The sequence below is a fragment of the Dendroctonus ponderosae genome, unplaced genomic scaffold (genome assembly GCF_020466585.1).
Source record: "Dendroctonus ponderosae isolate FM_Combo_2020 unplaced genomic scaffold, Dpon_F_20191213v2 Dpon_F_20191213_2, whole genome shotgun sequence".
Taxonomy (NCBI): Eukaryota; Metazoa; Arthropoda; class Insecta; order Coleoptera; family Curculionidae; genus Dendroctonus; species Dendroctonus ponderosae.
In genome coordinates this window covers 10,368,503-10,385,360 of record NW_026018165.1, presented here as the reverse complement: position 1 = coordinate 10,385,360, position 16,858 = coordinate 10,368,503, and the positions used below count along the sequence as shown (strand labels likewise).

The 16,858-nt window shown below is 31.2% G+C and overlaps 1 protein-coding gene across 1 annotated transcript in view; it reads right to left on the bottom strand.

The window, feature by feature from the left end:
- Positions 1-128: 128 nt before the first annotated feature.
- The window catches only part of LOC109538965 (S-adenosylmethionine decarboxylase proenzyme), a 19,815-nt gene continuing 3,085 nt past the window's right edge, over positions 129-16,858 (bottom strand). Inside the window, exons 3-7 of the mRNA XM_019906436.2 lie at positions 6,569-6,770; positions 4,791-5,027; positions 3,494-3,586; positions 2,143-2,298; positions 129-1,973 (exon numbers count right to left, since the gene is read on the bottom strand). Of these exons, the coding sequence (XP_019761995.1) occupies positions 1,833-1,973; positions 2,143-2,298; positions 3,494-3,586; positions 4,791-5,027; positions 6,569-6,770 (829 nt within the window). The 3' untranslated portion in view covers positions 129-1,832. The remainder of the gene's footprint in view (positions 1,974-2,142; positions 2,299-3,493; positions 3,587-4,790; positions 5,028-6,568; positions 6,771-16,858) is intronic.

The window sequence follows — 16,858 nt, the reverse complement described above, 5'->3', positions numbered from 1 at the left end:
TTCCTAATATTAAGAGAATATATTTTTTTTGCGCCATGGATTGGACATTTTCAATAACAACCTGGAATCTGCAAACTGAAGAATGTGAATGAAGAAGAATCAAAGTGTGCCAACAATGAAAGTCGATCTTGTTTTTTAATTTAAGTTTACTTAGTCTTGTGCTGCACAAGTTAACAATATACGTAAACTAAATCTACTTGACTATATAATCAAGAACTTGGGCTAAATATAAATTCCCAAACGTAATAACTACCATATAAAGAGCAATCAGCATCAAGCAATAAAATTACAATTATTAAAAATTAAGTTTGCCAAATTGCCAGATTTGCGCCAACTTGTACCTGTGCTTTTGCTTACCGTGCAGAAGCACTGGAACAAATTTCACACACCTAACGAAAATAGTTGCGAATAGTTGCTAGTAGGTACTAAGTTTGGCACATAGGAGTTTATATTGCTTTGTGTTACGGAAGCCTTAACTAATTGAGATATGTCACGTACATACATATTAAAACAAAATTAAAATCCCAATTTTGATATTCAATTAAAAACCAATGACAAAGTAAGTATGTAAAATAATACCAGTGTTTTAACGCACAGGACACTGAAGCTTTAGAGACAACTAGGTTCTGAGAAAACTTTGCTTTTGAGAAGTAAAAGCACTACATCCGATAAGGCCTTGATATATTGTGGTGTAGGTATTGACCCAGCAATGCACCTATATCTAGCACCCTGTAGTCTAAGCAACCAAGCAACTAAAAAATGCCGTTGACTTGCTACTCTTAACACCATTAACAATATAGACGATTTATTTGTATCTAATGTATATTAGCTCTCCAAAATAGTGATTATCTACTCTATAATAGTTTACAATAATAATATATGGACCTTTGCCAACCCTGGTGGTAGAATTCTAAACAAAACATACCGTATTATATTGTGCACCTAATTTTTTGTACACATTATATTTAATTCTTTTGCTAAAGGCCCCAAAAATATTATTGAGAAATCGACATAGACACATAAAAATCATATACTGCAGGAACCTAATAGTAGTTAATGTGTTAGCTGCATTAAATGAGCATTCTTAATAGCTTCACTTCCTAGGCGTTAAAATTGTTCTAAAAACAGTTCATCGGCATAGTATATGATTTTTACACGAATATGTTTAGTCACTGGCATGCGCGAACACTCTAAACAGTGTTTGCATGTTGAAGTTGGAAATACGTAAAAAATAAAAAAGGGAAGTTCAAACTCCCCGCATAAGTAAGGGGAACATAGTGTGTGTATGGTACAATATACTAAAGATAGGTATATGTACATACATCTGTATGTCAACCCAACCCTCATAGGTTAAAGGAAAACAAGGCCACTACGTCACTCTACTTAAGCGGTTCTAATGGTAACTCTCACGATATCTTGTTACGCCACCAGGAGAACATGACCAAAGGTGACTCAAAATCCGTGAATGTAAAGACGGGTGAAAATAACGTGAAGTAAATGAAGAAAAATGAAAATGGATCAAAAGCTTCACGAAAACGACGCATTGTGGGAGTCTCATCCTTAGTACAATCGCAAAAGAAATCTTTGGGAGTAAATTTCACTTTCTTTTTGCGTAGACTTTTCAAGATTGCTTGATAAAATGCCACTAAAGATTTGTCGGATGCAATATTAGCTCCCAGCTTTGTCAGTTCTGCGTAAATGCTAGCAATAGATTTGTTGAACTGTTTGAATTTGCGCGATGTAGTTGATATGTGAGATAGTGATGAGGTGGAGATGGAGTATGGAGAATGAAGAGGTTGAGTTGCGCCAGGGCGCAACTTTGCCCGACACCCTCAGCTGGGGAATTTGGTGTAAAACGCGTACATCAGATCGTAATTTTTAAAGCTGATTTGTTGTATGTCGCGGCGATCCCATCTGTTGCCAAATTGGTTCAAACAAAGAAGTTCTTTGGATGTGTCTTTGGTTGGAGACAACTAGAAAGACAGTAAACGTTTCTCAAAAGCTCCTTCAGTAAAAACCTAATATTCATTAAAATAAGCGAAATACATTTTCATTCACATTAGTGAACTCCTGTGAAGTACGAACTGTATAGTTGCAAGCTTTTACTAGCGCCTCTGTATGCTGCTTTAATGTTTTACTTACTTGGTTATTGAATACAGTCACTGTGAACTTCCCCGGCAAAAACGTATCCAGGACCCTGCCGATTATTTCTTTGTAGCTGCTTACCGGAACATTTGTCTCAAAACTCACATAAGAGAAGTCTGGCTCAGGGGTGATATGAATTGTCATGTAATAGCCCTGGGAAAAAATGCAAATTTATTTTTTGCTACTACTTGATTTCGTTAATTCGACTGAGCCTTGGAATTGGATTTATTTAGCGCAGCGTTTTTGAATTTAGAACTTCATCAAACAATGGTTAAATTGTCTCTACTTTTCGGGCTTAGATTTACTTAAGTTATACACATATTTTGAAACCTTTCAATCAAGTGATTTCGTCGATTTCGATAAGTCATTAAATAAGATTAGTTACTGGAAGTAAAACAGAGTGAAAGTTCCATAAAAAAAAATTAAATTTCTGACATGTTTCACCTAAAATGCGCCTTGGAGAGGAATGGTAACGATTCATAAAAAATACTAACAAGTAATTTAAGATCAATACAAAAATTAGTTACCTTCACCCTTTAAGTTGGCAAAGAAGTTTTATGGTAAAATTCCTAGCTATTTCAAAGTAGGTATACTAATTTACTTACATCTCGTGAAGCAAAACATTTCTTGAAACGCATGAAATAATAATTATCAATAAAATATTTTGAATGGTAGTACATTTGTTTTAGGTAACTATTTACACGTGTTTTATGGAGTACCAGTGCTATGAAAGAAAAGTCACTGGAAAATATATGAGCGATACAACTAAAAATGTAGGTGTTTGACAATCAGCAGCACTAAGAAATGAGACAATTTTATGTGGCAAAAAATCATAAAATTTAAACTTTATGTATAATTCAGAAACTCAGTCAAAGAGATTGAACATTCCGCTACACGAAGCGTGATAGATCATTTTTAATTGCAACATTCGCTGAATCATTATCAAGATGATAATATCTCAAAAAACGATCAAACACACATGAATAAACATCGAACTTGGCCCAATTGTGATTTTTTATTGTTAAAACTAAGTAGAAAAAAAATGATTCATCTCAAGAGTTTTAGGAGAAAAATATATATGTATCATATACATTTTCAGTACTTAATATACAATATGATTTTGAATTAAATACGTGTCTGCTATGATCATGATATATGAAATAGCTATAGTTTAAATAGTAAACTGAAAAAATGACGAAAAACTAAATATAAATGTCCTGCGACGAATTAATCCCATTTATACAGAATCCAGTTTCTTTCAATTTCTGAATTTTCGAGAAAAACTGGATATGAACAGAATTGAGCTACTAACAAATTTAATATTTTAGACGTTATTTAGTATACTTACATTCTTCGATACTCCGTTCATTGAGTAGCCACAGGGCTCAAACAGGAAGTCATCTATAGTCATATTTGGTATTATCTTGTCGATTCCGGCTTTCTAAATAAAAAGGACAGTTTTACCACTTAATATTATATTTATGACTTACAGACACTATTAATAGGTATATATCGTCTAAATTATAATATGGGGTAGATAATGACGATATCATGGCATTCACTTGGTAAAAATAAGACAATTTAAACAAACTTGGTTAAATCACAGGTTGACTGTAACGAATACACGAATACACATAGTGGAAAAAGTGTAAATTAAAATTATTATTATTACTTTTTTATACTTGTACTTTATGACTTTATAAATAAGATTAAAATTTCTACATTTGAGATTATTGAGGGCGAGGAATCGAAAGTACGGGCTCTTTTTAATTAGCAGATATTTTCAAATACTTATAATACTCTGTCTAGTTTTAAAGCATACAAAGATATCTAAATCAAGTTTTCTATTATACAATTTATAAAAAACTTGAGAAAGTTTTACGTCAGTATTTTTTTCAGACAAAGCCTCATGAGAAAAAATCTAAAATATTAAACGATTATTTAAATCGCTCTTAGAAGTCAATCAAATGTATACATAGTTTTACTGATTTCGCGAATGAGTGTTGAGCAGTGTTTTCAATGCAGGGTATTATTCTTACTTGTACTGTAAAAATCAAATAAATAATTTTACATGAAGCAAATCTGTCTTCAGCTATAAGAAGAGAGTGTGTACTTAATTAGGTCAGCAATACAACTTTAGTTATCTCGAGTATGATTAGTTCTTGCGGTTTCCATACAGTGTATTTTTACTTGTTCGCTAAAAACAGAAAAATGAATTCGAATTTTACTGGAGCTAAATTTGCCCCTAGCCATAAAAAACGAGTAATGTACCATAAGTGGGTTGAGCGTTCCACTAATGTCACTATTACGTTATTATTTAATTTAAAAGCAATTTAAATTTATTGGCTCAAAAATTATATATAATCGTTCATAATATAAGTGAGAACATTGAATTAATAAAACAAATTTACTTATTTTGTCGATGAAAATAGCTTCCAAATTATCCTACGAACAGATAAAACCATAGTTAGTATATTATAATTATCCAAAAAGAACCTTTCTCAAATTGATTTTATTTTTGGAAAAATATTAATATCCAATAAATTAATTTCTACTGTAATCTTACACCTCTGAAGAAATGGTATAAATTTCAGTCGAACATTGCGATGGTATAACTAGTTAAAAAATTAAGAATAAAATCTTACTTTTGTTGCTTCCGTGCCGTTAAGGCATTCCACTTTTGTAAAAATAGCCATAACATCCGGATCTAAGTCAGTCATCAATATTTCAAGAGTTTGGTCAGCATCAGTGGTAGATAGTCCAGGAATTTGGGGGTGTCGTTGAGGCAAGGGATTTAAAGTGTATAAATACCAACAATCCCTGTTAACCGCTCCCAGACAGTATGCAACTCCATCAGGAAAAAGGGAATCTAGAAGAGCAACCTGAAAAAAAATCAACTGTAATTAAACGGACTTGAAAAAAAGAGTTGTATAATTTGAAATTTTGGGACATAATTTTCATAATTCACTTCAAACTAACGCAAAATGGAAAACAATTTTTTGTGTTATAATGTTTTTTAATGCGTTATCACATACATTAATATCGATAGAATTAAAGATGAAACTTGTCTTGGAAACTTCGAACAAACTATCAATAGAACATTCATCAAAAAAATGTTTCAAAAATATCTCGTTACTGCACGTTTCAGCTGTATTCGTTTACAGAACAAAACGTAACTTTCGTGAAGCTGTCCCGAGCAATTACAATATCTTTAACCGGTTACGTTAAGATTATTATTAGAAACCACTTTTTACGATAGCAAATCGCTTTCGCACATTTGGTGACGAAAAAGAATAACGAAAATTATTCAGCACCTGAGATGTAGCTTGAATTTCCATATCAATGTGGTCAAGTGAAAGTCGATATAAATATGATCAAGATGGGTTTTTATATTAAAATTTGGCAGCATTCGCTAGACCACGATCATATATTAAAAATAAATAAGTAAATTCTAATTAACTCATATCCCACCATTTTCACACATCAATCACACCTTCCTTTAGAAGTAAAAAAGCACGGATTTTAAACAAATCGAAAATAATAAATTCAGGAAAAAATTATTTAAAAAATACTAATACTAATATAATATAAAATATACCTACTGGATTACTATATCCATGATTAAAAAACAATCTGATTAGGCGATTATATAATAACGACACAATTTGGATATACGATTACATAATAGCGATAACCATTGGGAATTGCCTTGAATGATAAATCTAGTTGGAGTTGCTAATTTCGAAATGTTTACATTTGGAAAGGATATTATCAATGTAGATAAATGTGTTAATTCGTGCAGACATTTAAGAATGCTGATAACCTTAGCCTTACCCAATATACCTTTAACTAAAAAGCGGGAAGGAACTGGCCACTGGCCAAAACTGAAAATGTAAGCAGTCTAGAAAATATAGTTCCATGCACAAAGGAAATTTCAATCGGCTAAAAATTGAATTAAAAGAATTATCAATCAATGTTCACTTAAATTTTTAACATTTCTAAATTAACTGTGCTTTACACAGTTATTTTTTGCATTTAAATTTTACTGTCTGTAATTTAATAAATAATTTATCGGCAATATTCGGATATGCAATAGAAATTTCAAATAAACCTATCAAGACCCCTTTATATACAAATACGAAATAAACATTTTATCTTTAAAAACGAACTCTCCTACTTTAAACTACAATATAGCATTTGCAGAAAAATTTTGCAATTTTTTGAATCTAAATTTGCTTAAATCGTTTTTCTGAAAATGTCATGCTAAATTTCATGTAGACGTAGTAGGGTAGAAAAGGACGATACAACATATTAAAATCAATTAAAAGACACATGATTTTGATTCAGTATTTTATAGTTTACGTATTTTTTATTTTTAGTAATTCCCATTATAATAATGCTATTTTTATTATTATCCACTTACTTCTTGATCAAAATGTTGATGCGGGGAAACTTGCAAATCAGGCCTCTTATAGCTTTTTCTTGAATAAAACAGATCTTCGACTTCAGTAAATCCTGCGTATTGTTCAGCGAGCAGTAAAAGTGGTTGCAGACAGAGCAGCGGTGTTGTGGTTCCACAAGTCTTAAGAATAAATCTGCTTTTCGAGACAAACATGGAGCTTTCACTGAAAAAAAAAAGAAATTAATTTTAAGCATAAGCATTACACAAACAGTTCTTTTCTTTATTTCCCATCCATTTAGTATCGTGAGAAAATATTGTGATAATTGTTAGACAACAATAATTAATAGATAAAAGAAGAGTCTTTTATCTATTAATTATTTACATTTAGTATCGTGAGTAAAATATTGTGATAATTGTTCTTGTCTTTTATCTATTAATTATTTAAACTGTTATCTGATAGCTTTATGGCTCCATTCTCGCATGTATTATTTCAGTGCTTATTCTCTAATCTTCCAGTTCTAAATCTTTAACATATATTTTTAATTTACTATAAAAATAATATAACATGTGATCAATACTACCTGCTTTGATTGCCATTAGTCCACTCCACTTTTTTAGGGAAAAATATTTTTTCTTAGTAAAAATAGAATTTTACCTTGTTTCACTTTAAGTGTTGGTTTTTTGTCCTAAACATTTATTAAGTATGTAGTTATACATAGATATTACAGTCTTCATAAATTTGATTTTAAAATCAATTGGCGATATTTCGAAAACAGAATTAAGCAAACTTGCCTGCAATGGTAAAAACATTCCAACTTAAATTTACCATCTGGCATCTCTTATTAATGATTATTTCATCTTCCATCAACACTATTGAATTAATTAGTAAATCGATTTTGTTCTATTTATTGTTTGAACGTAAATCTTATACTAAAACACAATTAAATGTACAACCAATACTCGGTTTCAACCATACCGCATATAAAATTGTCGGTACACTAATTAACATAATTGGTTGTAATAGATTCGGTCAGAATTTTATAGATAAAGTGACTAAAGCAATTCTCAGAATTGTTCACTTTATCCACCAGTAGTTGCTCTTTATGCTCGGGTTATTTTTGAGTTGTTTGTTACTACCCTATTTGGTAATTCTATTTTTAAACGGTTAAAGGTTATCAGGAATTATACTGAACCCATCAGACATCATGGTTTAGATAGATCAATGAAACAGATCCTGTTTTTAATTAAAATACCGCAGGAATTCTTGCTACCAAAAAGGAACAAACAATATTAATTGACGATATATAATTTTAAAACAACAAAAAAGTATTTAAGTATTTTGTCAGGATTTACTTTATTTTCAGTTTTTCCTATTACACATTGTGGGTAAACTCCGAATTTAAGTATCAATATATATTATTGCTCCTTAACTTGAGAAGATTTAGTATTTTCATTTGATAATAAAGGATAACAGTAAACTTGTAGTTATTTTAAATAAATTAATCAAATTTACAGCCTCAAGAATATCCTTGGTTAGTTACGTACGATAATTCTCATTAACCTGTACATTATTACCAAGATAGCCAGCTATCTCTTATAGTGCAGACGCATTAAATTATTTATTCTATTTAGAACCAGTATCACTACCATTGCTATTTCCAGACGTGCGGTTGACTGATAATGAAGCGATAAAATTTAGACTTCTATTATTGGTATCGATAAAATATACAGGCCAACTATAAAATAGGCTATTGGTTGGATATTCGTTTTATAATGTATGTTGAGTAATATGTCTTTCATGTTTGTTGAAGCGTTCAAATAATGACCTTTTTTCTTGTCCACCATTGCACTTAACATGTTGCGAGAAAACGGACTTGCTGCATAAAAGTGATTCCTAATACAAATCAAATAAGACCGTTGTAGGAAAAGTCTGGAAATTTTGCAAGTGACCTCAGAAACAACCTTGCCCTTCACAGCAGGAAAATCGATACCATTACAGAGTCGCGTTTTAACCAAGAGATGAAATTTAACCCTACTTCGCAAGGATGCATCTTGTTTGCATCGCAATAAATTGACCCAGATTCAGCTGGATCAACTTTAGAGTACGAATGCTGACATTGAAGACATGCACCAAGATACAGCAATGAAACTAAAGTTAAATTAGAGTTCATACCTAAACTTATAATCAAGCCATCCACAAGTTTATTTATATAATACATCTTATTTGAAACTGTACAGTTTCTTCATATTTAAATATAAAATTGAACTTTTCAGCGATCACGACAGAAGTTGAAAGTCAACCATTAACCGCTAAAAATTCTAAATACCTATATGCTTACATAGTGAGTCGATACAGTAGGGCAAACACAAAGCTATAATTTAAAAATACAAAAGAAAAATAATTCCGAAAGAAAAAAAAATTAATAAACTTTAACTAAACTTGATCGAATTATTTAATTTTTGCCCAAATTTATCCACACACACTGCTAACAATTAGAGTAAAAATAATATGACAACAAACTATTCACGGAGAAATTTAAATGTTTGTTTATTATAATCAGATCAAATTAACATAGCGTTGCTATTGATTGATATTGAATAAAGAAAAGGCTTTAAGATCAGAAAAAATTCCCGATATGTGTTTGATAATACATTATAAAAAGCTGCGCGTCTAAAGTAATAAATTCTCGATACAAATAACTAAAAAACGTTTTAATATAATAAAACCATGTTTTGTAACCAACTGAAATAAAGGCCTCAAAATAATTAGATATTTTCTTTAAATAACAAAAAAATATATATTTACTTGATGATGTATCGGATTTGCTCCTATATTTGCTCCTATTATTGAGATGCTTCCGCACCCGATTTTTTAAGTGCTTGACATATTAATTTTACAGAACGTGACTAAAATTTCGAAAAAATCTTGACAATATATCTATATTTATTTAGAAATAAACTACACAAGGCAAAGTCGATTGTCATTCTGCCTCGAAAATATTAGTAATTTAATTAAGTAACTAACAATATAAAAATATAATTTAAACATCAACTCACGATTAATCTTGATGACGAATAAAGAATGAAGATATGGACCGAGAATAAGCTGTATTTAATAATTAAAGCACTTACAAGCTAATGTTTCTAAAGACTACGGGATCGGTCAGTTTATTGTATCAAACCTTATAGCTAAATGACTTCTCAAATTGGCTTGTTGAGGCATCTTTTGCTTATGGCATTATAAATAAATGCGTGAAAAATCCATTTCTCATCCATTCTCAACCACCCCAAATTATTCCTAATTCATGTAATAATTTCCATTCGAAATCTGGATTCAGTTTCACTCAATGGGTAATGGCAAATGGGTAATGAGCATAAGAGCTTAAAACATTTGGTATTTACGCCCCTCCTCAGCACACAAACATAATGAATATGTGTGTACATAAAATACTAATACTCTAATCTATCATTTGTATGCAAATGATACTAGTGATGATATAAGCGTTTCTATGTTAATGACTCTTCCTACGTAAGTCGGTGAGAATTAATTTAGAAAAATGAGTTTAAAATAACGTAATAACGTTGTTTATTTACCTTCTAAACTAATAATAAAATCAGATGCAGAATATTCTAAAAAACATTGACTGTTTGCCAAACGGTACGTTCACCTATCTCATAACTTAGCTAGTGTTGCCAAAATATATCATTTCATTCGACATAATTTTATCGAATCTAAAAATACCTTAGACTTTTGAGCAGGAATTACTAGTTCATAAAGAAATTTGCTCAATGGTTTGAATACTTCTTGAATCGATTTTAGGACAAAATTGATTTTGATTGATTGCGATCATTAATTATAAACATAATAATTAATCAACTAATTTATTTTTTATAAAAATACAATTTTAAAAATATCATCTTTGGGTCATACATTTTTAACTACGTAAGTTATTACTTACTGTGTGTAATTTACATTACAATAACCCTAATTAAATTATAATAAAATAAATAAGGAATTAATTATTAATTTGAACCTGATTTAAAAGTTATTATAAGTGGTTTGAATGTAAACAAACTAAAATAAAATATGTTCAAATTTATAGAGGGGAAAAGTAGTATTGACCGACCAGTTAGAAACTTTGCCACGTGGAAAATATTGGGGTTCCGTTATATACGATTTCGGAAAATGTATAATTCTTTTCAGAGCGAAAGTGTTAGTCAATCAACAGCCAAATAATTATGGAAAAAATATATAAAAGTAAGAAAAATATTAATTATGAATCAAAATCTTTCCAAAATTGTTTTTTTCAGATTTGTAAATTTATTTTTCGATCGAACTTATCTTGGTTGTTGTTTAATTTATATTTCAGTCCCTAAAAAAAGACGCACTTGGAATTGTGAAAAGGCTGATAAAAACTCGGCTTTTTCGATATTATTTAGTACGTTTTTTTACTAACCTGAACCGTGTAGGTTTGTTACGATTCAAATAAGGTTTATATTCAAATGTAATGTAAATTTAAAAAAGCATAAAAAACAATTAAGAATCAAAATCTTTTTCGTAGTTTTGTTTCTTAGATTGGTAAATTTGCTATTCAATTGAATTTGTCGCAATTGATGTTTAATTTATATCGTACACGTATCTAACTGTAACTGTAGTATAAAAGTACAATCTAAGTGTAGTCGCGTAGAATAAAGTAACTTTATATCACTCTCTCTGCGTGTTTGGTTGCATCTTTATATAAAAATTGAAACATGAACCGAGAAAGAATTAATTTTGAAGGATTTATTGATAGAAACATACAGGTTGACTCATCACGTGATTGCTAATAGAAATATTTAATGCGTTTGAATGACTGATTTATTAATAAGATAATGAAATAATTTTCTGTTTGCTCAAAAATAAAATTCATTGAGTAGGTCATAGCAGACATAATTATGTTTTGTTTAATTAATTAAACTTAACACGTTTGTCACTATTCAAGCTTTGAAAAAGAGGATTCGAGAATTCAAGATGAATCCGGAAATAATATATTAAGATAAACTACTTATAACAGTGAAATTTTAAAAAAGATATATCATGTGGGAAATATGACTTTTACAAATGTAGTCTAACTATATATATGTACTACAAAAAAATGTTGAACAATTCATTGACTCGACAATTTATCAGCCGCATTCCGTTAGGTTTGCCAAATAAAATATTGATAGAAAAACGGCATCTGGAAGGGTTTTTAAAAAAGATAAATGTTTCATATCTTTAAAATGTCAATCTAGTCACATGGTCACAAAATGAGCTGATCTAGCGAAATTAATTGGAGTAACTAGAATAGAGAACTAACAAACCTAAATGAGTAAAAAGCATTTTATTAGCATACAGCCAGAGTAAAAGCGTCCAATCTATAACAATAATAAGGGTCAATCAACAATTAAATAAACGCTTATCAATTGCTCTGCTCTGATAACTGACATGAATCTAGAGGTTAATAGACTGAAACTGTAAACAATATTGTTGCTCAATTTTTTTTTAGCTCAAACGTGTCATTGTATGCAATTATTAGCTTAACTGCTCCAGTCAAGAATCCATTTGACACTGTCTCATGGCCAGGGTCAGTTGATTATGTAAATCGTTAATGGCTAAAAATAGCTCGCTTAATTCTTTGGACTGTAAATACTTGAGGAATTCGTATTTATATCGTAACAATAGGCAATGGAAGATCATATTGAAGAACAGTGTACGTCTGATTCTGTTAAGGCTGTGATTCAGAAATATGAAAGAAACTGGTAGTGAAGAGATGGAGGCAATACTTCATGAAGTCGCTTCCTTTCAAGCATCAATACAGATATTTAGGCGTTGATTTTGCTGGAGCTTTGTTTCTTATTTATAGTTCTACAGCGACATTAATTAAAATGAACTCAAGGCTTACTAAACGTAATTTTACTGTTTCGCAAATACGTAGTATTTGCAAGCAGTTGTTAGAGTACGCAATAAAAATAAAGTTATGTATTTAAGCACTGCAAGTGTACAATTTCTTAAATAAATCAATGAATTACATACAACTGGTATGGCTAAAGTGGAACTTGTTGATTAAACGTGTATAATAAATTATTAAGAAATTGGCGACATATGATAACGAATGTAAGTAAGAGCGTTTAATTAGAAGAAAAGGGCGGTTTTAATGTGTTCGCTGTACTATACAGGGTGATTGGAAAAAGGTATCAACACTTTTAGGAAGTGTTCAGAGCAGCAGTAGAAGATATTTTATGCGTTATCCCGACATTTTCCGGAAATGTCTATTTAAGCCCAAGTTTTGTACAAAATCGTATTTCATCGAGTGTTAAATTATTATAAAAAACCGACTGCAGGCTAGTTATACAGAAAATAACAGTTACAGTTGAGCCTAATCAAAACCTTTACGCTGAACCATTTTTCAAAACTGCTCACGTCCAAACTAGAGCGACTAGACACTTGAAAACTTGTCTAGTTCTAAGTTGCGATTTAACAAACCTAGTCGAGCAAGACCAGAAGATCAAGCGGAACCATTTTCGAAAAAATCCTTACGTTCAATCTAGAGCAACCAGATTTGCTTGAAAGCTTGAAATTTAATACAATTGTATGCATGGTTAGTGGCTAAAAATTGAGAAAATTTAAATCGAAACGAAGTGCAGGCTGATTTTCTCGCAAAAAACAAACTTTCAGTTGAGTCCGACAAAAAATTTAATACTGAGCCAATTTCAAACATTTTTTAAGCCCAACCTGGAGCAGGCGGCAAATTTCAGAATACTATCGGTGTAGACTGATTTTTAAAAAATCCTCAACTTTCAGCAGCGTCTGGCCAAACCTTGCGAGTCTGACACACTTTCAAAAAATTCCTCACTCCTAAGGCAAAGTCGCCAGACACTGATCTTTTTGGCAATTAATACCAGATGATTCGTTGTTCCAACCAAATAACTTTCAAGCAAATCACAGTTCAGCCTGATTTTTCCAGAAAGTCACGAACTTCGAAAGCTTTTTATCGACTATTAAATTTAAAAAGTATAGAACTAATATAAAGAAATAATATCGATTATTAAAACGAATAAAGGCTTTAAACTAATTTATGCTTGGTAATTTTAATATAGGTATTATAACGTACGTGTACTACGAAGATATATTTACTAGAAATTTTGATTTATTTTCCTGACTGCGTGTAATTGTTATAAATTTTTTTCGTTCCTGGGTTTCAGTCAAAATGTGAAATAAAAATGTTCATATCGTTTATTTCATGTTACGTTTCGGTGAGACAACAGCGCCATCATCAGATTTAAAATTCAAAACAACCTTCAAACACCAATTTACAATTAAAATATCTTGTACAAAAACTATAATTTACAAAGCATTAAAACATCCATTAGTTCTTAAGGAAAAAACTTTTTCTTTGGGAGAGCAAAACATTTGAAAAACTTACCCATAATTGGTATTCAAGTCAAAAGGAAACATTAAAATGTTTTGAATTTTAAATCTGATAATGGCGCCGTTGTCTCGCCGGAACTTTATAGGAAATAAACGATATGAACATTTTTATTTCAAATTTTGACTGAAACCCAGGAAAGAAGAAATATAATTTTCTAGAAAGATATAACCAGGACACAAAATAAAAATATTTCTCTATTCAGAATGAAGTAGTAAAATAATATAAGAGATAGCAGTAAAACTAGGTACCATAAGCAATATTGAAAAATTAATAATCGTCACGGTGCCATCAATGAAGATCAACTGAAGTCAAAATGATTGTACTTTTTTTGTTCAAGAAAATCCTCATCCAGTTTCCAATAGGCAGATCTCTAGGGAACTMGAAATTAGTCTTGTTAGTGGCGAGAATTTATAAAGCCCAAAAAATGTATTTTTACAAGAAACAATCCCCTAAGAACTCACGATCTGAATAGAATATTCCATATTGCCATACTCAGTGTTCAKAAAAAATCAATGAGCAGGTATTTTTGTTTTATAGAGTAATAATACCGTTTTTTTGTCTAAGGCAATCTCAAGAAGGCGCTGTGGAATTTTCGCAGGAAGAACTAGTTCCGGACTTCTCAATTTTCTGGACTGGATCTGGTTTCAACAAGACCAGAGTTGCGCCGCCTCATTTTGCAAGACACGCGAAGTGTTTAAGAGAAAAGTGAAAAACGTTGCAAGAACCAGTAAGGCAGAATTCACAATCACAATAACTAGAAATGTTCAAAATAAGTTTCAGTTCCGAAGGGGGATCGTCAGTTTGTTAACGCTCAATATTTATTGGAGGAACATTATTGAATTAAATCAGACCTCTTCATTGTGCAAATTGGTAAATGTTTGTTAAATACATTTAAAATGACAAAAACTGATTATTTAGTAGGATTGCGTAATAGCGTAATTCGATCTACTCTTTAAGAATAGTCAATAAAATTAAGAATGCGATGTAAAAAATAATCGTAGTCGTCATATATAAAATTTTTCCACAATCAAATTATCGCAATTAAAATACTAGATTTTCAAAACAGACATTTGCCTTTGATTCACTGAATTTATTCCAAGTTGAGACTGGCACTATTAACATTAATCAAGACTTAAAACCAGACGTGTAAAACAATCTTGGACAATTTGATTCGTATAATCACTTTGTGCGGCTGTGACAATCAAAGGAAAAGTTAAAGTTATTATCGAATTTTCAAAAGATATCAATCAATGTTATCATTCTAAAAAATTATTCGTACGAAGCGCAAACTACCTTATCAAAAAGATGTTAACTGTATCTTATAACTATGAATAATTTATCTCAGATGAGTAATAGCCTCTAGTAAAACGAGTAGTTAATAAAAAAATAGTCGCCTGATTGATTAAATGTTAATAAATTGCACAACTAGCTTGACCCACAGTTTGTGCCTTCTTATCATTATAAACAGGGTCGAATAAAGTTGATAACACGAACATATCATGAGTTAGACGTCTTCTCTCTGGAACGGAATGTGTTTTTACAGAGCTTAATAAAATTGGCAACTTATTGATGAACATGGAAACGTGAAAAAGCCGCTAAAAGATCAATACAGTCAGTCGGCGTTCCAGGTGACAATGCTTCGAAAATATCGTCACAAGCTGCATCATTTTGCGCCCAAGTTTAAAAATACATAAAACTAATGCCGTAGTTTAAGTTTTAGTAAACTACCAACACTGTTGTGAATGACGTAAACCCAATAATTTTTAATTGGCTCCGTGTGCTACTGTACAAAGCTCAGCAAAAACGTGCGTTTATCTTATTTTGTTTACACATTCTGAATGATGAAACAATTACATTCAAATCATTCAATTACACATTCAAATGAATGAATGCAATTGAAAAATGTACTGATGCTGTTCTGTGTGTGTTCTGGTCGCTGATAAGCTCACAACATTCAAATCAATTCTCTTAAGAGTGTAAGCTATAAATCAATTAATTGTTGAAATAATCAATGAAAGGTTTGAAAAACAAATAGGCCTAAATTTAATAAAACGAAAGTTAGGATTATCTCTAGAGAAATCTAGCGAAATGTATTTCTTATACTCATTGGAGAGCAAATAGAACGGGTTTTTAGGTTTAAGTATTAATGGAAGCCAAAAAGCCTCCAACTCAGAAACAAGATGATTAAATGTTATGTCTGATCCGTTCTCCTGTACGGAACGAAAGCACTACTAAAGCTGCATCTATCAATCGAACTGAAGCTTTCGCGATGTGGACACTGAAACTGTTGCTAAGAATGCCGAGGAGAGACCGTGCCAGATATGAAGGTCAATCAGCTCAAAACGCTGGAGTGGAATACCGATAACTCTTCGACCTTATAAGGAAACGAATTATATCTTATCTAGGACACATTGTACGAGGAGAACGATATGATTTCCAACGCATAATGCTGCAAGGAAAATTGAGGATGGAAGCTGAAGCATTGGCAGGAAGAGACTATCTTGGCTTCGGAACATCCGCCAGTGGACAAAAAAATGCTTTAAATCGCTTCAGGAAGCACCAATGAATAGAACAATATGATAAGAAAAAGGAGGACGCCTACACAGGAATCTGCAAGGCACTTCAAGAAATGTTAAATCTGTGTGTGAAATTTAATAACCACAAAACTCATCTTTTAGCAATTTTTACATAGAAAGTCCAGTCGACCCAAAGAAAGTTTTTCCGAAATGTGTCCGAAATGGGTTGTAACTAGAAACTTACAAAGCTTCTCCCACCATTTCACACTGAGTATACCTGTCCTGGCTCGTCTCGTATCTACTAATTCAACGTTAGAACATCATTGATTTTATCTTGCCTTACA